Below are 21,209 nucleotides of genomic sequence, written 5' to 3'. Positions count from 1 at the left end.
CTGCCTGCTACTCTTGCTGACTGTTCTCATATTACACTAACAGAAGAGGTTGGAGCAGAAAATATACTTTCACTAGCAAACTCATGGGGGAAGAGATCTTCAATCTTTCATACAGTCCAAAAGTAGCCAGACGCATACTTAGTCTTAAATTAAAGGCCACCTAGGCACTGCAAATATACAGCAGAACTGTAAGGAAACTACATAACAAACAAGGCACTGGTAACCAAGGTCTGCATAAGTTAGAACCTTGCATCTCTAAGATGGTATGGGCAAAACAGAAACAATTGCTGCAAATTAAAGGAACAAATTAATGCACCCAATGTCAGACACTCCAAGCCTTCCTCTCTGGATTAGACCATGATACAACCACCATTATTTCAGCTCTGCTACAGTGATTAAAGGATCTAGACTTTGGGCAGGTCTAAGTCCTACATCAGCACACCTGTGCTGCTATAACACCTCTGTGAAGACACTCTATGCCGACAGGAGAGTGCTCTCCTGTCAGCATAAATATTCCACCTCCATGAGAGGTGGAAACTATGTTGGTGGAAGAGCATCTCCAGCCGACACAGTGCCAGCATGGACAGCACTTAGGTTGCTGTAACTTACATCACTCAAAGTAGGAGCAGTGGAAGCGTCTGGAAAGTGGGAGGCCATAGGCACCTGAACAATGGCCCTTCCCCCAAGATCTGCCTTCACACCTCCCCTTCTCCCCGAGCCCCCGCCTTCATGCCACCTCTTCCGAGGCCCCTCCCCCGCACCGCCTCTTCCCCCGAGGCCCTGCCCCCCGTTTCCTCCTCTCCGCCACCTCTCCCTGTTGCTCGCCCTTACGGTTGGTAAAAAGTAGGAGGGCCACTTGGCCAACCCTGTTCTGGCACCCCTGTCTCAGAGTCAGGAAGTGTCTTTTTCCCTACCCCTGAGTAATGTAAGTTAGATCAACTTAAGCAGTAGCGTAGACCTGCCCTTTATGAGATCAGCTTCCTTATCTTGAAGATGTGTTAGATACTAGCAGCAGTGTGTCAAAGTTCAGGGTCTGTGAGCACCTTCAGTAAAAATTCCAGTGGGACAGTGCGTCTTTGTCACAAAAATCTTTCTTTGCACTTTCTCACATGCTACCACTTCCACCCAGAATTTCTTGCCCTATCCTAAGATAACACTTGTTTTTTTTACTCTCAAAATGCTTTACAACAGCAGCATTATTATCTCTATTTTACAGATGGAGAAACTGAGACACAGAGGTTAAGTAATATGCCTAGAGTCACAGAGGCAGAGCCAGAGCCAGAGCCTCCTGATGAACAGTCCAGTGCTCTTACACCAAAATGACCACACGGTAATCACTCAAATCTATCCTTAAAGCACACTTCTTCTGCAAAGCTCGTCAGTGCAAATCCACTGAAGTAATATGGGACCAATACTTCTATTGAAATCAATTATACGATTCCACACTGACTTTGGTGGACACAAGATTGAGCCCAAGGTGCACAGCATTACCAAAAATTTGAAATAAAAATAAAATGAAGGCTTCTGAATACTGGGTGATCCCACGTACTACAAATGGAAGGGTGTGGTATTTAAGCACAATGGAAACCAGTTTAAGGGCAAAGTTTCAGCCATCTGAGGTTAAATAATTTTTGGTTACTGCTAATACAGGATGGTTTGAACTAGTGACTTAGAGTTTTGGTAGACGATTACCAATATCTTCGCCCCTCTAAAATATCTTATATGTATGACAGTTTCTAAGGTGTCAGGAGGACTATCTGAGGTGCTATAAGAAACAGTATATAATAACTGGGGGTTTGGGAAGAAGGCCCATTATTTTGCAGCCAATTTCCGCAGATGAATTTATCTCATTGTTTTGTATCTTGGGGAATTCAGTGCTGCACAAACATAAAAAATGTCTTTGTGCAGAACAATATCAAGATGGCCAAAAACACTTCAAGCATGGGTGAACATGGCCAGTGCAAGCTCAGATCTGTTTTTCACAGACAGCTATTTGCATAATACTTTGCATTGCCACATAAGGATACACATGTTGTTGGTTTTAATTTTAATAAGTTCACAAAATCCTCTGTGCCCAGCACCTGCTGTGAAAAGCTCTCTCACAAAGGTATGGAGTACTTGTGGCACCTTAGAGACTAACAAATTTATTTGAGCATAAGCTTTCGTGAGCTACAGCTCACTTCATTGGATGCATTTGGTGGAAAATACAGAGGGGAGATTTATACGTACACACACAGAGAACATGAAACAATGGGTTTTATCATACACAATAAATAAATGTTTCATGTTCTCTGTGCGTGTATATATATAAATCTCCCCTCTGTATTTTCCACCAAATGCATCCAATGAAGTGAGCTGTAGCTCACGAAAGCTTATGCTCAAATAAATTTGTTAGTCTCTAAGGTGCCACAAGTACTCCTTTTCTTTTTGCGAATACAGACTCACACGGCTGCTACTCTGAAACCTGTCACAAAGATATGTTATTTTCTTCAGTCTGTCTGGCTTTTAAACTGCACAACAGGCTACATTTGATTTTTACACAGCATAGCTAGCAGGAGGACTACATAGGCTATTCTGCAGTAGTAAAATATTGGGAGTGGAAAGAAAAAGAATACTGGCACCAAGAACCTTTAAGGGACACATTAAATCTAGCCAAGCAGCCTGGGACATGCAGATGCTTGATTACTTATTGGCACCCTCTCACCTTGCAACTAGAAAGCAAGTCTTACTCCTCTGCAACAGAAGATGCAGCCACAAAGGAAAGCAAGCAACTGATCTGGTATCTCAATTTCAGCAGAGCTAGGAATCTGCACAGGCCAGCCACAGTGCATTTCCTAAAGGCTTTGGAATTTCTAGTGCACCTAGTAAAATCTATTTTAATCCTTTTGCCCAACTTAGATTTCATTAGATTCACCTCAGATGCCACAGCACTAAAGCTAGACATTCTCCAGGTCACAAAGGAGATTGATAACAAAACACATCAGGGGCTGATGTCTGGTTCTTCTGTCAACAAGGCACTCAACAATAGCACTTCCCACTGCTGAGGGGCAGAGTGGGAAGTAAGTTGTGCCAGAAGTGCTGGGGCACATTACTTCCTCTTCCTCCCCCACAGAGCCAGGGGAAGCAGGAACAAGATTGCAACCTGCTATTGTAAAGTCAGATCCCTCCCCCCTAAATAAATAAGTATTCTTAGTCCCAAAGATATTAGAAGCAGCAGTCTCATTTCCACTGGAGTAATGCATAGGCCAAACACATAGGGGCCAGATTCTCAGCAGCTCTAAATCAGTGTAGCTCTGTTGAAGTCAAGGGATTTACTTGATTTATTTCAGGTATAAATCTGGCCTAGTGAACTTTCATTGACACAGCACTTCCTTCCAAGAGAACATGAGTAATATGTAACTGAGTGAAAGAAACACAGAAAACGGTTTCACACAAGACTATTTTTGTCAAAAAAATCTCCTTCGTACACAGTGATGTTTAAATTGTTGATACTCTCTATAATGAAATGCATGTCCAGTCAAGCTGGCAGAGGGGAGTTTTAAGTTTAAAACAGAACATTAAATACCATAGTGGAGTTGAGGACTGTGAAAATGGAGATTGTCTAGCCTCTGGGCATCCTCATTTGCTATCACCTGTAAGGCCCAGGTCTCTAGGCTTCAACGGATCACTTCTTCTAAAACCAGGGAAGTATCTCCATCCAAAAATCTTTGTCCAGCAACAACTGCTTGCATTGGGCTGGAAATGAAGTGCAGTTTTAGAAACTCCACCATCCCATTAAAGACAGACAGGCTGTTATACAGAAATGACCACATTCACAACTCTCTCCAAGAGGAAACAGGATTTCAACCATACAAGTACTGTCATGCCCTGAGACTCAAGAATCATCTACACAGGAGATTCTTCGAGTTATATCAGTAGAAATAAACAGCTGTAATTATACCCATATATCCCTTCTGTGTGGATGCACTTATTTCAGAATAAAAAAGTGGCTTTTTTATTAATCTTAACTTAAACCACTTCCAAAATGACAAACTAAATCAGAAAAAGACCCTCTTATATAACAGAATATGAATGTATATACAGGGAATTATACTGGTATTCACAAACAAAAAACTTCATTTAACATTAATTAAGTCTGCTCTCATCAATGAGCAAAGCTATGAAAAGTTAGGAAATACAAAGTTAAGGATTAAAAAAGAACCTCAGAGTTATGAACACCTGAGTTACAAATTGATCAGTCAACCACACCCCTCATCTGGAATCAGAAGTATACTATCAGACAGCAGCAAAGACAGAAAAAAAGAAAAAAAAAAAAGCAAATATAGTACAAACAAACTACTGTTTGTTAAACAAACTACTAAAAAAATACAGGGAAATCAGCATTTTTCTTCTGCATGGTAAAGTTTCAAAGCTGTATTAAGTCTATGTTCAGTTGTAAACTTTTGAAAGAACAGCCATAACATTTTGTTCAGAGTTGCAAATATTTCATAGTTATGAGCAGCCTCCATTCCCAAGGTGTTGTAACTCTGAGGTTCTACTGTAAAAGATTACAAAATCAAGAACTCTCAAGACAGGAAAAGCCAAAATGAACGCTGCCCATGCAACCTTAATTTGCCACCCCACCACCCCCCGCGAGTATGCATTATGGTACAGCCTTTAACAACATGCAGACATGAAGAAGCAGGGATTCTACAGACAACAGATTCCTTCACTACACAACCCTGATTCATCCCCAGAGCAGATCCATCTTGTACGCTGAAAGAATCAGGGGGCCAAATTAAGGCTGCATGGGAACATTAATTCTGGTACCAATTTGAGAGTGCTTGAATTCCAACCTTTTAATCCTTAACTTTGTATTTCCTAATATATTATGGTTTCATTTAAGGATGAGAGCAAACTTAACTAATGTTAAATGAAGTTTTTTATTTGCAAATTTTCTACATTTTAAAACATGCAAGAAAACTTTTTCTGTGTGCGCTATTTAAATAATAAAATCACTTACATATTTGCTGTCTTCAGTGTATATTTTATTACCAGGGTTATCTTTCAGAAGCTCCAGGTTTCACCATACCATGCCATGTTGTCTGATATATTGAAAATTATTAAACTATATTCAAAAAACCCTTTTATTAGTGCAACTTCAGTTTTGTTGCAACTGCTACATGACTTTTTTTTTTAACTGTGTAATTGAAAACTGAGTAAGGACTCATTTTCTTGAGCATTAAAATATTCCAGATGTGGTTTTTACAATGTTACCATAATTTGTAGCTGAATATTTTCTCTCTTTTATATTTTACACAGTTTGACAGGGATTTTCATTTTTTTTTAAAAAAAACTACGAGAAGCTTGATCTCTCTACGTTATAGCTCTGTAGAAATAACAGTTACTCTTTTGGATAGAGATTTTTTTAATTCTTTTGAGTTCTATTGACATTTAACCACTGTGCTACATAAACTTTAGATTCATAAACTACCTCTACTGCCTCAAAGTGGAAGTCCGGATTCATATTTGTGAAAAAAGGCAAAAACAAGCTTTAAATTTAAAAAACAGGTTTTCTTCCTCTTAAGCAGAAACACTGTCAACCAGTCAAAGTTACAGTAACTTTAGTTTCAAGCAGATCAGCTGTGATTTGTCATTAACATGAGTTACAGCATGTCCTAAAGAAAAGATCCTGCAAAATAGTATTTTACAATGCAACTTTTGCATTTTCATGCCTAGGGACACTTCATATTCGCAAAATTCCATCGTTAAAAAGGGTAATTACATAACTGTGAAGTCGAATTACATTAATACTTGCACTTACAGGGGGAGAAGAAACATGGCCCCAACAGTAAATCACAGGACTAAGAATCAAGACACATGGATTATATTCCCAGCTCTGCTACTGAATCACTGCGTATCCATAAACAAGTTGCTAGGCTTCTCTGTGCCTTGGTTTTCCCAAGTGTAAATTGGAGATAACGTTGCTCAATTGCTTTGGCACATTTTTATGAATGAAAGGAGCTATATAAATAACAAGGATTATTATTACACAAACCACCAAAGCTACATTAAAAGAAGGTTGCAAAGTCAATCAGTCAAAAGTTAGGAAATGCCCCCTTCTGTGTATGCATCATGATACAGTCTTTAAATTGCATGATCACATACTATTTGTCTCAGTCTTTCATCCGCCCACTCTCTGGCTCCTAGCACATTCACCCGTTTTGTTTCCTGGCTCCCAGTTCCAGTCTCTTTACCCAGTCAATCCCAATCTATCCTACCCTCCCAATCCCAGTTTCCCTCTTCTCTACCCACTAACAGTCTCCAGTACCAATTTCTGCCCCACTCCCAGGCTCCTTGTTCCAATACTTTTCCCCTGCCACCTTCCCCTCGCACAGGTCTAGCACTTGTCCCCTCTGCATCTGAAGCAAGAAGTTTTCCCCTCCATGCTGCCTGGGCCCAGTAGGGAGGTCATTGAGAGCACAGGACATATAGGCTCCCTGATCTCAGTTCAGATGCCCGGACCCAGGATGGCCCACTGCAGTCCAGAATTGCAATTGCAAGTGAAGTCCTGCTCAGCCCTGTGCTGGATCATGCTCACTGAGGACAGTATCTTCGTGGAATTTAGCTGCTAATGTCTAAGTCACGTCTGCTGAGCATGTGCAAACTGCCATTTTCCAAAGGCCTTGGCCAAACTTCAGTGGATTTTCACAAGGATGCAAAAGGCACATCTCAGACACATCTTTAGCCCCCCTGTTAAATTTCAAGTCCCTGCTCCAAAGTATGGGGGCGTTAGAGCTTTTCAAATAAAAGGTCATCAGAACTTAACGAGGGTAAAACATCGTATCTAGCTTCACTCTTATGTCTGAAATTAAAATAAAATAATAATAATTATAATAATAATAATTCCACCTGAGGCAGACATCCAGCATGGAATATTTCAGCTCAAATAGTTAAAGTTTGACAAAGTTATAAGCAACTAAAAACAGGGTCTTGTAATGGGGAGTATCAAGTAACCTGAATACATAGCACTACCATCCGCACCCACAATAAAGTTTCTTTCATCCAAGAATCTCAAAGCACTTTGCAAATATTTATTGATTAAGCTTCAGAAAGCATCTCCGACTATCACTACAATACACCATTTTTTACTGCCATAACATTACTGTCATACTAGTGTACAACTAGAGTAACAGAATGGTGAATGAGACTCCAAAACCTTAGACGTTAAAAAAGTGTTTCCTTATCTGTTTTATTCATAATATCTTAATTTTTTTTTAAACTGTGGAAGTTTAAAATTTACATTTTACAATTTATAAAAATTTTTTTTTACTACTATATACCTGACACTTAAATTGGACAATAAAACTGAACTTGTCAGTTTGATTGTTTATAATCACTCTCACTTTCTGGCTCTTTACCATTATCAGAATACAGTTAGTGTTAAAGTGTCCAACTTTGCAGGGAAAATATGTTTTCAATTTTACTTTTTAAATATATATAATTAAACCTCACATTCTTGACCTAAAATACTTAACAGCATCCCTTTCATCTTCAATTTCTTTATTGAAAGAATAAGGATGGGTCATGTAAAAGCAAGCTTGCCACTACCTCAGAGAGGAAAGGAGAACTTTTTCCGTATACAAGTTCAGAAAGAAAATTAAAACAAATTAAATACATATACATTTTAAAATGTCAACATACTTATTTCTACTGGAAACATGGACAAGAATTCATCATTTTAATGTCTTGAACAGGACTGACACATTTATATATCATTTTCATTTTAAATGCAATTTTACAAAAAGGAAAATGTTGTCAGTAAATGTATACTGGTAAAATTATTGTCTAATTTCTGTCTCTCTCTCACACACACCACTACAGTTCTTTAAACTATTTTAATTTGTTTTCTTACATAGTACAATATTAAATGAAAATAGGCAGACAAAAACAGTACAGTGATAAAATAAAAGGTCCTTGAAGTATGGGATCAGCCTCAGATATTAAACCAGACTTTTATGCTATATAGAAACAGAGGCTAACTCAATACCTTTCAGGCCACACTTTTTCACTTTTTTCACTTTTTTTTTCACTTCACGTTTTCACTTTTACAGCAACTTGCACCACATTGACAAAGTATTTGCACCTGATATTCTGCAATCAGAGATCTCCTATGGTGATACATACATACACATATGCATTATATATATATTATACATATACATATACATATACATACACACACACACACACCCCCCATTGGTTTAAGGGAGAGGACCAGGGGAAAATTACCCAAACCCGTAAATTCCAGACTTTCTCCCTAATTCTGCAAATTTAGATCTACCAGTTTAGAGTCCCACTGAAGCCAACTGGACTAACCAGATAGATTCCATTGCAGAATCTGGGCATAAGGGACTTCCTGGGCATAACAAGAAAATAATTAGTAGTTGTCCATAATGCCTAGCTACTAGAGTACTTTGAATTTACTTTCTACATTAGGAGCAACAGAAATATGTAGGAAAGTATTGGTCCTCTACTTCATGGCAAAAGAGCTAAAAAATGATGACATCAGGAAGGCTGCGGTTCAATGTCTATTTTGCTTCAGTCTGCATTAAAACGAGTATTTGGTCACCATTAACCAAGATAATTAACACTGACAAGGAGTAAGGAATGCAAGCTAAAAGAGGGAAAGAACAGGTTAAAGTCCATTTAGATAAGTTAAATGTATTCATGTCAGCAGGGGGTTATGAAATTCATCCTAGGATACTTTAAGCAGCTCATGCAATCTTAGAATCATTAGCAATTATCTTCCAGAACTCATGGAAGACAGGTGAAGTCCAAGAGTACTGAAGAAGGGCAAACACAGTACCTATCTTTAAAAAGAGAAACAAAGAGGACCGTGTCATTATAAGCCAGGCAGCCTAACTTAGATACTTGGAAAAAATTATTAAACAATCAATTTGTGACCACCTAAAGGACAATAGGGTTATAAGGAGTAGCCAGCATGGCATTGTCAAGAATAAATGTGCCAAACCAACACAATTTCCATCTTTGATAGGGTTACTGGCTTAGTGGATGAGAGGAAGCAGTAGACATGATATAGCTTGATGTTAGTAAGGCTTTTGACTCAATACCACATGACATTCTCATAAACAAACTAGGGAAATATGGTCTAGATGAAATTACTATAAAATGGGTGGATAACTGGTTGAAAGACCGTACTCAAAGAGTAGTTATCAATAGTGTGCTGTCAAACTGAGAGAATGTATTTAGTGAGTCCCACAGGGGTCAGTCTTGGGTTTGGTACTTGTCAACATTTTCCTTAATGACTTGGATAATAGAGTAGAGAGCATGCTTATAAAATCCATGAACACCACCGAGCTGGGAGAGGCTCCTATTACTTTGGAGGACAGAATTAGAATTCAAAACCACCTTGACAAATTAGAGAACTGGTCTGAAATCAGTAAGATGAAATTCAATAAAGACAAGTACAAAGTATTTCACTTCTGAAAGAAAAATCAAATGCACAGCTACAAAATGGGAATAACTGGCTAGGTGGTAGTACTGCTGAAAAGGATCTGGAGGTGATACAGGATCACAAATTGAATAAAAGTCAACAATGTGATGTGGTTACATAACCCACACACCTTCTGGGTGTGGTGTTCTGTCCCATCTAGCGGCATCGAGACCACTTAAAGAGAGAGAGTTAAATGAGTCTGCTCTACAGCCGTAGATAACAGACAGTTGGCTTTTAGCTCATGTGGTAGAGGCTCATGCACTAAGCTCTCAAGGTCCCCAGTTCGATCCCACCGACAACCGGGATCTGTTGGCATTACAAGTAGAGGCTCATCTGGGATTTCAACTAAGAAGTCTCTGAAGCTCGGGAGGTGCTTTCTCAGCTAGGGGAAGTATGTAACCTACACATCTCCTGGGTGTGGTGTTCTGTCCCATCTAGTGGCATCAAGACCACTTAGAAAGAGAGAGAGTTAAATGAGTCTGCGCTTCAGCCAGCGGACTTTTAGATCAGGAGGTAGAGGATCATGCAGTAAGCTCCAGAGGTCCCCGGTTCAATCCTGCCCACTGAGGAAAGGGTAGTTAAGTTCTGGAATAGGTTTCCAAAGGAGGTTGATAAGAATAGGTTACACAAACATCTGTCAGGGATGGTCTAGGTATACTTAGTCCTGCCTCAGCACAGGGATTGGACTTAATGACTTCTCAAGGCCTCTTCCAGTCCTATATTTCTATGATTCTTTTGTCCTTTTCCTTCAGATCCCAATGTAGTTTTTGTTGGATAGTTTCATTTTTGTGTGTTATTTTTGTTGTCTGGTTTTATTTTTTTAATTAAATTGTGATTTGATTTGATTTTGAAGACTAAGAGATCCATGTATACAGAAATGATTTTTATTTTTTTTAAAACATAGAGCCTACGGCAACAAAGCTTTCGTACCAAGGAAACACACCTCTGCACATCTAGTAAAATTTAAGGTAGGGCTGCATTTCAGACCTCTGTGCCCTTACAATGAGACTGCAATTAATAGATCATCCTAGTTTGTCATCAATACTCAGAATATTTTCCCCCTCTTGTAATGAAATGGCTCAGAACTGAAAATAACCGAAGGCACAGACTTTTAGTAGAAACTAATCATCTGCAAACATTTATTTTTAAAAATATTAATGAGTTATAGGTAAACAAAAACAACAACAAAGTTTGCAAGTCAGCTTTCCCAACCCAGCCTCCCTAGTTCACTCAAACTGAACACACTGGAAAAAAAAAGGTTCTCAGCCCAAGACCTTGTGTTAAGTTTCTTCCCAGCATGTTTTAAATTTGGTTGCGTTTGTTTTTTTAGAAAGTATTTACAGCCTGATCCTACTACTTTTAATTGTGCAAGTTATTCCCTTACTCATGGAAAGTAAGGTTGCAAAATCAGGATCTGAATCTTTAGCCTTTGACAAAAGGCCTCTAGGAAGAAAAGCCTGAGTAGCAATAAGTTAGCCTTCAGCAGGGCTAGCTGCCTAACTAGTGAACTGTAGGAGACATTTGGTCTACATTACAGTAAACCAACAGGGCTCGCAGAATGCGATTTTTAAAGTTTAATTATGCTCTTGGGTGAAAACAAGCAAACTGTTAAATACTGATTTAAATGACCCTTTGTCAATTACATTTATCAGTAATAAATTCCAAGTTCTGGCATGCCTTGCCAATACTCACAGAAACCTTCAATCTTGTCAGCTGTCTTGCTCCAGGCCACCTGCCTGGTTTCCATTATGACTTGGATGGTCCTCCTTTCTGGAGTAAACTTCTTGAGACTGAACACTGTCATAACTGTTCCCAGCTCCAGAGTCCTTTTGATCTGGCTCCTCTCATACTCCGGCAGCATTCCATAGTCTGTGCTCTTCCTGGACATTTTTTAAAATCAAATTTCATCAAACTAATACTTTCCTGATGTGCTGAAAAAGGGGAGGAGAGAAGGGAGCAAAATTTAATATTTAAATAACTTTACTTTGTTTTATTTCCTTTAATTTACCAAAAAAAAAAAAAAAAGGCACATCAGTGTTGAAAAAAGATCAATATGAATCACTGCACTTCAGGTGCAAGCATATAGACTCATAGCTATCTGCTTAACCTTGACAACAGTCCTACCTAGTCTGTGAGGTTTTAAAGAAGAAAAGCGTTTCACTGGGGGAGAGATCAGTGATCCAGTGTAGCAGGACTCAGAACAATCAGCTGGGTGGAGCAGTCTTAGCATTCAGTGAAATGTGATCTCAGATTCTAAACAACAAAACAAGAACTCCACTGTTTCATCAACAATGCAACGATAATGACTATCTAACATTCCATAGTAGCATAAGGCGAGCTAAGGTCATTCTGGCCCAAATTTATATCAGTATGTGAACAAATGCTCTCCCCATCTCTTTGGTCTATGCATGAAAGCTGGGATTGCAAGCACGAAAAGGTAGCGCAAATGCACGACTCTTGATTTGCATTCACACACTGTTACAAATGTGGTCTGTCTCTTTCAAATATTATCTGCAGCATTATGCAGGAGGCTCAAAATTTTATACAGTGAATGATTTGATTCTCCCCAGAAACAACAGAGAAGACATGGAAGAGAAAACAGTATAAGAGGAGACATAAGAGATACGCTCACTATAAGCATAGCTGTGACAAACAGGAGAAAGCATCTGAAACTAAAAAGGAGATGCAGGTGTACATGAGAGAAGACTGTGCCTACCTTATAACAAAGAAAGCAGCTAAAAATAATCAAGAAACCAGATAAGTGTGAGGGATTATTTTGTTCAAATTCTAAGTCTAGGTCTACATTAGAAACTTTTGCTGGTATAGGGATGTCAGTTAAAAGTGTGATTTGTTTGCAACATTTCTAAAGCAGCAAAAGGCCTAGTATAATGCAGTTTACACTGGCACAAAAATACTTGTCAGTATATCTTATTTTGCTTACCAAACCAGCATAAACTATACCAGCAAAATAACCTTTTTTACCAGTATAAACTGTGTCAACAACAGGAGAGTTTGCTAGTATAGCTATACCAGTATATCTAGACTGGCAACCCTTTTCCAGCATAGACTTGGCCTAAAAAATTGATCCAAATTGTATTGTAGCCACTGGAACCCATTTGTGTGTGGTCAGTAAACTTTTCCACAAGAAGCTGGGTTCTTTTATACCATATAATAATGTCTACGGGTTCTTTCTTTTACTAAGGTGCACCCCATTGACACCAAAAGGTGAAAAATAAGCTTTGAATCCTTCAGCAAATAATTCTCTTTTACATGGCGACCCAGTAGTATCACTAGAGGGGCCAATGCAGTCTGGATCCGGTGAATTCAAAGATTAAATCACAGGCAAATGTCCAGAATTTGGCCTTCTTTGGGTAGTCTCAGCAGATGTTAAATGACGTACCTTCCACCTCATGGCCCAGGTCTCCAACAACCGTCAGAACCTTATTTTTCTATTTTAAAATTATTATTGTTTTACAAGGAGTGAGGGACCACTGACCCTTCACTCTTAGCAATGCTCTTTAATAGAGACATATAGAGAAGGTAGCAGCTCTATTCCAAATCTGAAAGTTTTGCTCACTTTCTCTCCCTATAAGAAGTCTTCCCATTTTAGAATACCACCATATTTATCTTCTATATCAGTTTTTTTCAAGTATTCTATGTGCAAGCTAAAACTTTTAGGGCATGTTGACACTGCATTTAGACACCCGCGGCTGGCCCGTGCCAGCAACTTAGACTCACAGGGCTTGGGCTAACATACTGTTTAATTGTGGTTTAGATATTCCAACTTGGGCTGCAGCCTGAGGTCTGGGACCCTCCCACCTGCAGATATCTACATGACTGAGCCCCACGACCCTGAGTGAGCTGGCACAGGCCAGCCACAGGTTTTTAATTGCAGTGTAGACATACCCTTTGAGCCTGAAAGCCGGATATTACGATTTCCCTTCCTGTCAGAAATCTCTAGAAACCCTTTACATCCTGGGTATTAAGAGCATAGTGGCTTAGATATCAATAAGGGAGAATAATGCTCTGCAACAGTTTTCAAGTATGCCAAAAATCTTACCATTCTTAAATAATTTATCCCTAACTCTGAGTCTGGCCTTCTCCCACGGTGCAAATGCTGCTTATAAACTGATTGGGGGAAAGCCTGGATTATTTCTAATTGGGGTGAGAAGGCAAAAAGAACTAATTCTTCTCTTGATCTGTCCCATAAAGAAAGTATTAAATTGACACTTGAGGGGGCCTTTGATGTCTGGGCAGAAAGTTGGCTGGGAAGAACCCAAATTAGTGTTGCTGTCTCTCTGCCACTACACCAAGAGGAGCTGAGAGTGCTGCAGGAAGGATGGTGACTGAAACTTGGGATAATGCAAGAAAAGGCTACATCCTGGGTCAGATCCTCAGTTGGTGTAAACTGTCAAAGCTCCACTGAAGTTAGTAGAGTAATGACAATTTACACCAGCTGAGGATCTGACCCCATGACTCAGAAGAGGACAAGACCGACCTCAGAGAAAAATACAAACAAATTACAATATTGTATTTAATGTCAGTCTTTGCACTTTTAAAGCCTTATGACCATACAGTACTTACATCTCCACATGGACACTTCATCTCTTATTTATGTGATAGATGGCATGTTTCTGTACACGACAGCCATCAAGTGAGGAGACCGCTGAGACACGGTGCTTAATTTGTAATGAAAGAGGTGCAGAGGCTCAAGCAATTTTTTTACATTCATAACTAATGCAGCAAGCCCAGAGGTGCCGGAACTATGAACTGCCAAGCCTAGAGCCCTGGCACAAATTAAGCCCTGCTGAGAGACACAAGAGGCCCAATGCACATGCTGCAACTCTCATAAATATCAAAAAGCTTCCATGTCTCAGTCTCCTGCACATCCCTGCAGCCGTGAACTAATTACAGTCACGGGTACACCTCACCCTGATGCAGAATCCTGCACACAATGGACACTGTGGAGCCTACTCTTTCATCCACGAGCAAAGGAGGAAGTGGTTTAATTTTTGCACAAGAAGCAGTGGCTGTCACCACAGCTTTCTTGACATCCCTCTCAACCACGGCCAGTAGTAGGAAGGGCTTAAAGCCCCTCAACTACCAGCTCCAGAATCTCCTCTGGTTCTCTTCCTCTCCTCAATCCGCTACCCTTCACCATGAGCAGTTTCAGTTTCCATGTGGATAACCAATCTGACTCTGCTGCTTCTCGTTTCCCCCTGTAACCTCCTTCTTTAATCTTCCCCCATCACTGTCTCCCGACCTAATCCTTACTAAATACTATTCTCTTCAGATCTCCCTCCTCCTCCTCCTCTCTCTCTCTCTCTCTCTCCCAACACTTACTTTCTTTTCACCATCTCATCATCCACTCCTTTCACAATGTCCACTCTCCCAACCTTCTCAAAGTTCTCTGCTATAGTCACCCTTCTCTTTCAAATCCCTTCTTAAATAATACTTCTTCACTGAATCCTTCCTTCTGTAAACTGATGAAGATAATGATCTCTTACCTTCCCTGTTATCTCATTTTATATTAGATTCTAAGCTCTCTGGAGCAGGGACCATGCCTTAGCCCATGTTTTGCAAAGCATTACAGAGGTTTATAGTGTTCCGTACCCATTTATTCATATTAAATTCTTCTACTAACTCTAATGGGAGTTGTATATGCCAGTCCCCAGGGAATGACGACAAATTACCTATCAGGGCCATTGTGTGGGTAGGATTTAGCCAAAAGTGCAATCGACCTTTTTGTCTCTATAGGACTAATCACATAATTCAGTCATGAAATTATAGTGGATTCATATCTACCCATAATCCCTTGTTACAATGCCTTCCAATAACAGGATATAATGGCAATTCATGGGGGGGGGGGGGGAAATCAAAGGAAATCCTTGATCTGACTTTTAAACATGCACTACTGTTCTCACTCTTTCCTTCCTTCCTCCCCCACGCACACGACCCAAAATTAAGAATTGCATTAACATCAATCAGACCATAATTCAAAACTGTAGCACTGAGTCATCAAAAAATAACTTTTAGAAGTTCGGGTTTTTTAATGCTCCACTGAATTATACGTAGTCAAGGGCTTGACTACTAAATTAATCTCATTTTCTTGATAATCTAACAAAACAGATCAGATGTGTCTTTTATAGGGACCAACACTAGCTGTGAAGAGAAACCTGACAAATTAAAGAATTACGTTTATTTCATTTGAGGAATGCTTTGGGGCAGTCTCTTAACACAGGAAGTTGCCTAGTGAGGGTGGCCTTTTGTACACTTTTCAATATATATGGTACATTGGTTTTAATAAATTTCTGCTCCTACATTTTCTGAGAATTATAAAAGATTATCTTTTCCCCTCTAAAGATGTATGCATCTTCATTAGCTATTTGATCATTTATTCTAAATCTCAAGATACATACCAGTGGTCAGGTTTGTACTGTACTCTGAAATCATCCTAAATTTAATTATATCTACTTCATTGAACAGATACGAAAAAAGATCTGTTGGATGGACTAAAAATCTTAAATTGACAGAGAGCCCCCCAACCTGAAGCAAATACTCACCAGCAACTACACACCACACAACAAAAACACCAACCCAGGGACCAAACCCTGCTACAAACCCCGGTTCCAACTCTGTCCACATATCTATTCAAGGGACACCTTACCACATCAGCCACACCACCTGGGGCTCGTTCACCTGCACATCTACCAACGTAATATATGCTATCATGTGCCAGCAATGCCCCTCTGCCATGTATTGACCAAACCGGACAGTCTCTACGCAAAAGAATAAATGGACACAAATCTGACATCAGGAATCATAACATTCAAAAACCAGTAGGAGAACACTTCAATCTCTCTGGTCACTCAATAACAGACCTCAAAGTGGCAATTCTTCAACAAAAATGCAAAAAGAGACTCCAACATGAAGCTGCAGAACTGGAATTAATTTGCAAACTAGATACCATCAGATTAGGCCTGAATAAAGACTGGGAGTGGTTGGGTCATTACAAAACCTATACTTAATCTCCCCCAATACTAATTTCTCCCTACTGTTACTCACACCTTCTCAACTGTCTGTAATGAGCCATTCTCCCTTGGTATCCTGCTCTTAACTGATTTATCTCCTTAGACTGACCTAACACTTGGTAAAGCAATCCACATCCTTTCATGTATTTATACCTGGTCCTGTATCTTTTACTTCATACATCTGATGAAGTGGGTTTTAGCCTATGAAAGCTTATGCCCAAATACATTTGTTAGTCTCTAAGGTGCCACAAGGACTCCTCATGTTTTTTTTGTTTTTGTTTTTGTTTTTTTTAATCAGTGTAGATGTACTATTTGACCTATCAGAAATTTTTTTTGTCTATTCATCAAAGTATTTATTTATTATCACGGTATTCGAGCATGCCATAGTCAGTGGACTTTAGCCTCACAACACGGCTGTGAGGAACAGAAGCGTTATCCCTCTTTTACAGGTAAGGACCTGGAGCAGAGGGGAAAATAAATGACCAGTGCAAAAGAAGTCTATGACTGAGCTGGGAATTGAACACAGTAACAGTTCTAAACACAAATCTAGTCCCCAATTAACTAGATTATTCCTTCCTACTCCCACAGTCTAATGCGGGCAGACAATTGAGTTGATGGGGAGGTCTTGCACACGTCACACTGCAGGACTGGGAACACTGAATGTACTGTATAACCTCACTAATTTGCACTAAAGGCTAGAAAAACATTGCAAATAACTAAGAACAAGTAGAATGCGAACAGAAGATATACTACCTTTATTTATTCAGGCAACGGTAACTTGAGTTATACTTTATTATAGTGCTTCATAATTTGTAAAGACAACTTCTTTGTGTACCAAGAGCTCTCCACACCTACGTGCTAACAGATCTTTGCTGCGAAGCAGGGAGAAGAGAAAGAACTGCACTAAATGCAAACTATTACAAGTGTAGGCTCATGTGATGCTGCAGCATTTGTTATGATAATAATTTTTTCTAGTTGCACCCAGGATATGCAAGGTACCTTCCAGGGATCCTAGGTGGGACAGGAAGGACGGTGTGGCAGCAGCATCTGGAGATCTCTGACCTCAGGCAGGTCACTCACCGTTTAGCCTAAATCCCCTTTTGTGAAAGGAGTCAGTAGTACCTGCAAAAAGAAAAGGAGTACTTGTGGCACCTTAGAGACTAACAAATTTATTAGAGCATAAGCTTTTGTGAGCTACAGCTCACTTCATCGGATGCATCGGACGCTGTAGCTCACGAAAGCTTATGCTCTAATAAATGTGTTAGTCTCTAAGGTGCCACAAGTACTCCTTTTCTTTTTGCGAATACAGACTAACACGGCTGCTACTCTGAAACCTGTCAGTAGTACCTGCATTCACCACCCTGCGTGGTCTTGGCTACTTAGATCGCAACCGCCTCGAGCTGGGTTTGTACAGCGACTAGCACAACTGGGCAGGGCTCTCCGCAGAAGTCACCCTGGGGGCAGCTTCAGGCCGGCCGGAGGGGAAAGGAGAAGCAGCCCCAAAGGGCCTTTCTACCCAAGTGCCCCGCTGCAGCCCCAGGAACAACCCTGCAAGGGCCAGGCCCGAACACCCGGACCTCTGCACCCGCTCCCCGGGCTCGCCCGCCGCCCTCCCTGACCCCGAGCGCGGGGAGCCCCGGCTGCCCGCGCCCCGCCTCGCTCCGGCCGGGCCTGCAGCTGTCAAAGGCTCCCAGCGCTGCAGCGTTTCCTTCCTTCTTTTTGCAGCCCGGCCCCGGGCCGCTGCAGAGCCCAGGGCGGGCGAGAGCCCCCGGCCGGGAGACAGGTGCCGCCCGGGCGCTGGGGGGGGGGGGCGCTGCGCCAACGGCCGGGGGGCGCGCGCCCCCCCCCTCACCCCCAGCCTCGGGCTCGCTCCGCCCCCCTTCCCCCCCTCCCTGCCTCACCTGGGCGCGGGGAGCTGCCGCCCCGGGAGCCTCCCGGCCGGTACCCTGCGCTGGAGGCGGCGGAGCCAAGGGTGCCGGTGCCGGTGCCTCCCCCCCGCTGCCGGGCTGGTCAGTGGCTGGGACTCTCCGAGGCTTCCCCGCTTCTGCTTCGGCGGTAGCAACGGGGCGGGGGTCACGTGACCTGCCTCGGCCACTGACTGGCGGTGCGGGGAGGGGCGCCTCCGTCCCCTCCCCCCGCGGCCGGCGAGGCGGGAGCGGGACCCCGGCTTGAGCGGCCGGCTCGTGGAGTAGGTAGAGGGCGTCGCGCCGCCTTCCGCCGGGCCAATCGCGGGCGTTCACAGACCCCAGCTGCCAGCTCGGATTGAAACCCCCAGGCTGGGGGGGGCGGTTCGGTTCGGTTCACACTAAGCTCCCAGCCCTTTCCCGCTAGGGGCACCAGATAGGAAGTGTAAAAACTTGGGATGGGGGGGGGGGGGGGGTAAGAGGTGCCTCTATAAGAAGCAGCCCCCAAAATCGGAACCGTCCCTAAAAAATCAGAACATCGGGTCAGCCGAGTTCCCGCCTGGCTTCGGCGCCTACTGGGGGGGGGGGGTCAGGGTGCGGGTGCGAGAACTTTTCTCTGCCCCCCTGGGGGGCTAGACATGTCATGATGTTTGCCTAAAAGCTGAGATTCGCACATCTCTTAGGCGACTCCAGAGGCTGGGGCTTTAGGGATAAGACTAAGGGTATGGCCCCGCGCCGCCATGAGGTCGAATGCATAGAAGTCGGTTTTGTGCAAAGCGTTTTTACACCGTCGAGTGCGTGTGTCCCCCCACACACGCTCTAAGTGCATGGCGGCGGCGTGCGTCCACAGTACCGAGGCAGCCGTCGACTTCCGGAGCGTTGCACTGTGGGCTAGCTATCCCACAGTTCCCACAGTCTCCACCGCCCCTTTGAAGTCTGGGTAGAAATCCCAATGCCTGATGGGGCAAAAACATTGGCACGGCCCTCCGTGAAAGCAATGGCAGACAATAGTTTCTCGCCTTTTTTTCCTGGGTTACCTGTGCAGTCGCCCTACCACGGCAAGCATGGAGCCCGCTCAGCTCACCGTCACCTGGGTGCTGGCAGACGTGGTACTGCATTGCTACACAGCAGCAGCTCATTGCCTTTGGGCAGCAGACAGTGCAGTAGGACTGGTAACCATCGTCGCCGTACTCCAGGGGGCTCTTTTAGCCGACCTCGATGAGGTCAGTCATGGGCGCCTGGGTAGATATGGGAGTGCCTCAGCCAGGTCATTTCCCTTTTAAGTTTCATCTCATGGTGATTCAGTCCTGCCGGGAGTCCTACTGCACCATCTTCTAATGAGCAGCCAGGAGAAGACGATGGCTAGCAGTCAGCCTGCACCGTCTGCTGCCATCAAGATGTATAAAGATAGATGAAGTGGATCAAAACAAGAAATATACCAGATTTGTTTTGTATTCATTTTCTCCCCCCTCCATGAAATCAAGAGTCTGCTAAACCCAGGGTTTTGAGTTGTATCCTTGAGGGGGCCATTCTGTTTCTTCTTGATGCAAAGCCACCTCCTTTATTGATTTTAATTCCCTGTAAGCCAACCCTGTAAACCATGTTGTCAGTCGCCCCTCCCTCCACCAGAGCAATGGCAGACAATCGTTTCGTGCCTTTTTTCAGCGCAGACGCCATAGCACCTGGAACATGGAGCCCGCTCAGATCACTGAAGCAATTATGAGCACTATAAACACCATGCACATTATCCAGCAGGATATGCAGAACCATAACCTGCAAAAAAAGCAAAACCAAGCGAGGAGGAGGTGACTGCAGCGTGTTGACGAGAGCAATGAGGACATGGTCATAGACTTCTCACAAAGTACGGGCCCCTGCAGTGCGCACATCATGGTGTCAATTGGGCAGGTTCATGGCGTGGATCGCTGATTCTGGGCCCAGGAAACAAGCACAGACTGGTGGGACCACATAGTGTTGCAGGTCTGGGACGATTCCCAGTGGCTGCAAAACTTTTGCATGCATAAGGGCACTTTCATGGAACTTTGTGACTTGCTTTCCCCTGCCCTGAAGCACAAGAATACCAAGATGAGAGCAGCCCTCACAGTTGAGAAGCGAGTGGCGATAGCCCTCTGGAAGCTTGCAACGCCAGACAGCTACCGGTCACTCAGGAATCAATTTGGAGTGGGCAAATCTACTGTGGGGGCTGCTGTAATGCAAGTAGCCAACGCAATCACTGAGCTGCTGATATCAAGGGTAGTGACTCTGGGAAATGTGCAGGTCATAGTGGATGGCTTTGCTGCAATGGGATTCCCTAACTTTGGTGGGGCAATAGACGGAACCCATATCCCTATCTTGGCACCGAAGGGGTACATAAACCAAAAGGGGTACTTTTCAGTGGTGCTGCAAGCACTGGTGGATCACAAGGGACATTTCACCAACATCAATGTGGGATGGCCGGGAAAAGTACATGACGCTCACATCTTCAGGAACTCTGGTCTGTTTCAACAGCTGCTTTCTGTTGAAACAGGGGACTTACTTTCCAGACCATAAAATATTGGGGATGTTGAAATGCCTATAGTTATCCTTGGGGACCCAGCCTACCCCTTAATACCATGGCTCATGAAGCCATACACAGGCAACCTGGACATTAGTCAGTAGCCGTTCAACTATAGGCTGAGCAAGTGCAGAATGGTGGTAGAATGTGCATTTGGGCATTTAAAAGCACGCTGGTGCAGTTTACTGAGTCATTTAGACCTCAGTGAAACCAAGATTCCCATTGTT

At 42.5% G+C, this 21,209-nt stretch overlaps 1 protein-coding gene and 1 long non-coding RNA gene across 9 annotated transcripts in view; both read right to left on the bottom strand.

The window, feature by feature from the left end:
- Positions 1-18,644, bottom strand: part of PLCG2 (phospholipase C gamma 2) — a 92,254-nt gene extending 73,610 nt beyond the window's left edge. For 4 of the 8 annotated variants that reach the window (XR_005288374.2, XM_043495266.1, XM_038367814.2 and 1 more), the window contains exons 1-2: positions 18,429-18,644; positions 11,189-11,427 (exon numbers count right to left, since the gene is read on the bottom strand). Coding sequence is in view for 6 of the 8 variants with exons in the window: in XM_043495266.1 (XP_043351201.1) it covers positions 11,189-11,384 (196 nt within the window). In the remaining 2 variants the exon portion in view is untranslated. Of the gene's footprint in view, positions 1-3,632; positions 3,767-11,188; positions 11,428-11,620; positions 11,750-16,163; positions 16,276-18,428 lie in introns of those variants that run through there. The other 4 variants (XM_043495267.1, XM_043495268.1, XM_038367815.2 and 1 more) reach the window with 4 other exon arrangements.
- On the bottom strand, positions 5,332-9,110 carry LOC122456351. The gene is made up of 2 exons (XR_006275223.1): positions 8,078-9,110; positions 5,332-8,042 (listed from the first exon to the last, which is right to left on the bottom strand). It is a non-coding gene; the product is annotated as an uncharacterized LOC122456351 (long non-coding RNA).
- Positions 18,645-21,209: the final 2,565 nt, after the last annotated feature.

The sequence above is a fragment of the Dermochelys coriacea genome, chromosome 12, assembly GCF_009764565.3.
Source record: "Dermochelys coriacea isolate rDerCor1 chromosome 12, rDerCor1.pri.v4, whole genome shotgun sequence".
Taxonomy (NCBI): Eukaryota; Metazoa; Chordata; order Testudines; family Dermochelyidae; genus Dermochelys; species Dermochelys coriacea.
Note: the sequence above shows the minus strand (reverse complement) of the source record. Positions and strands in the feature narration are given on the sequence as shown.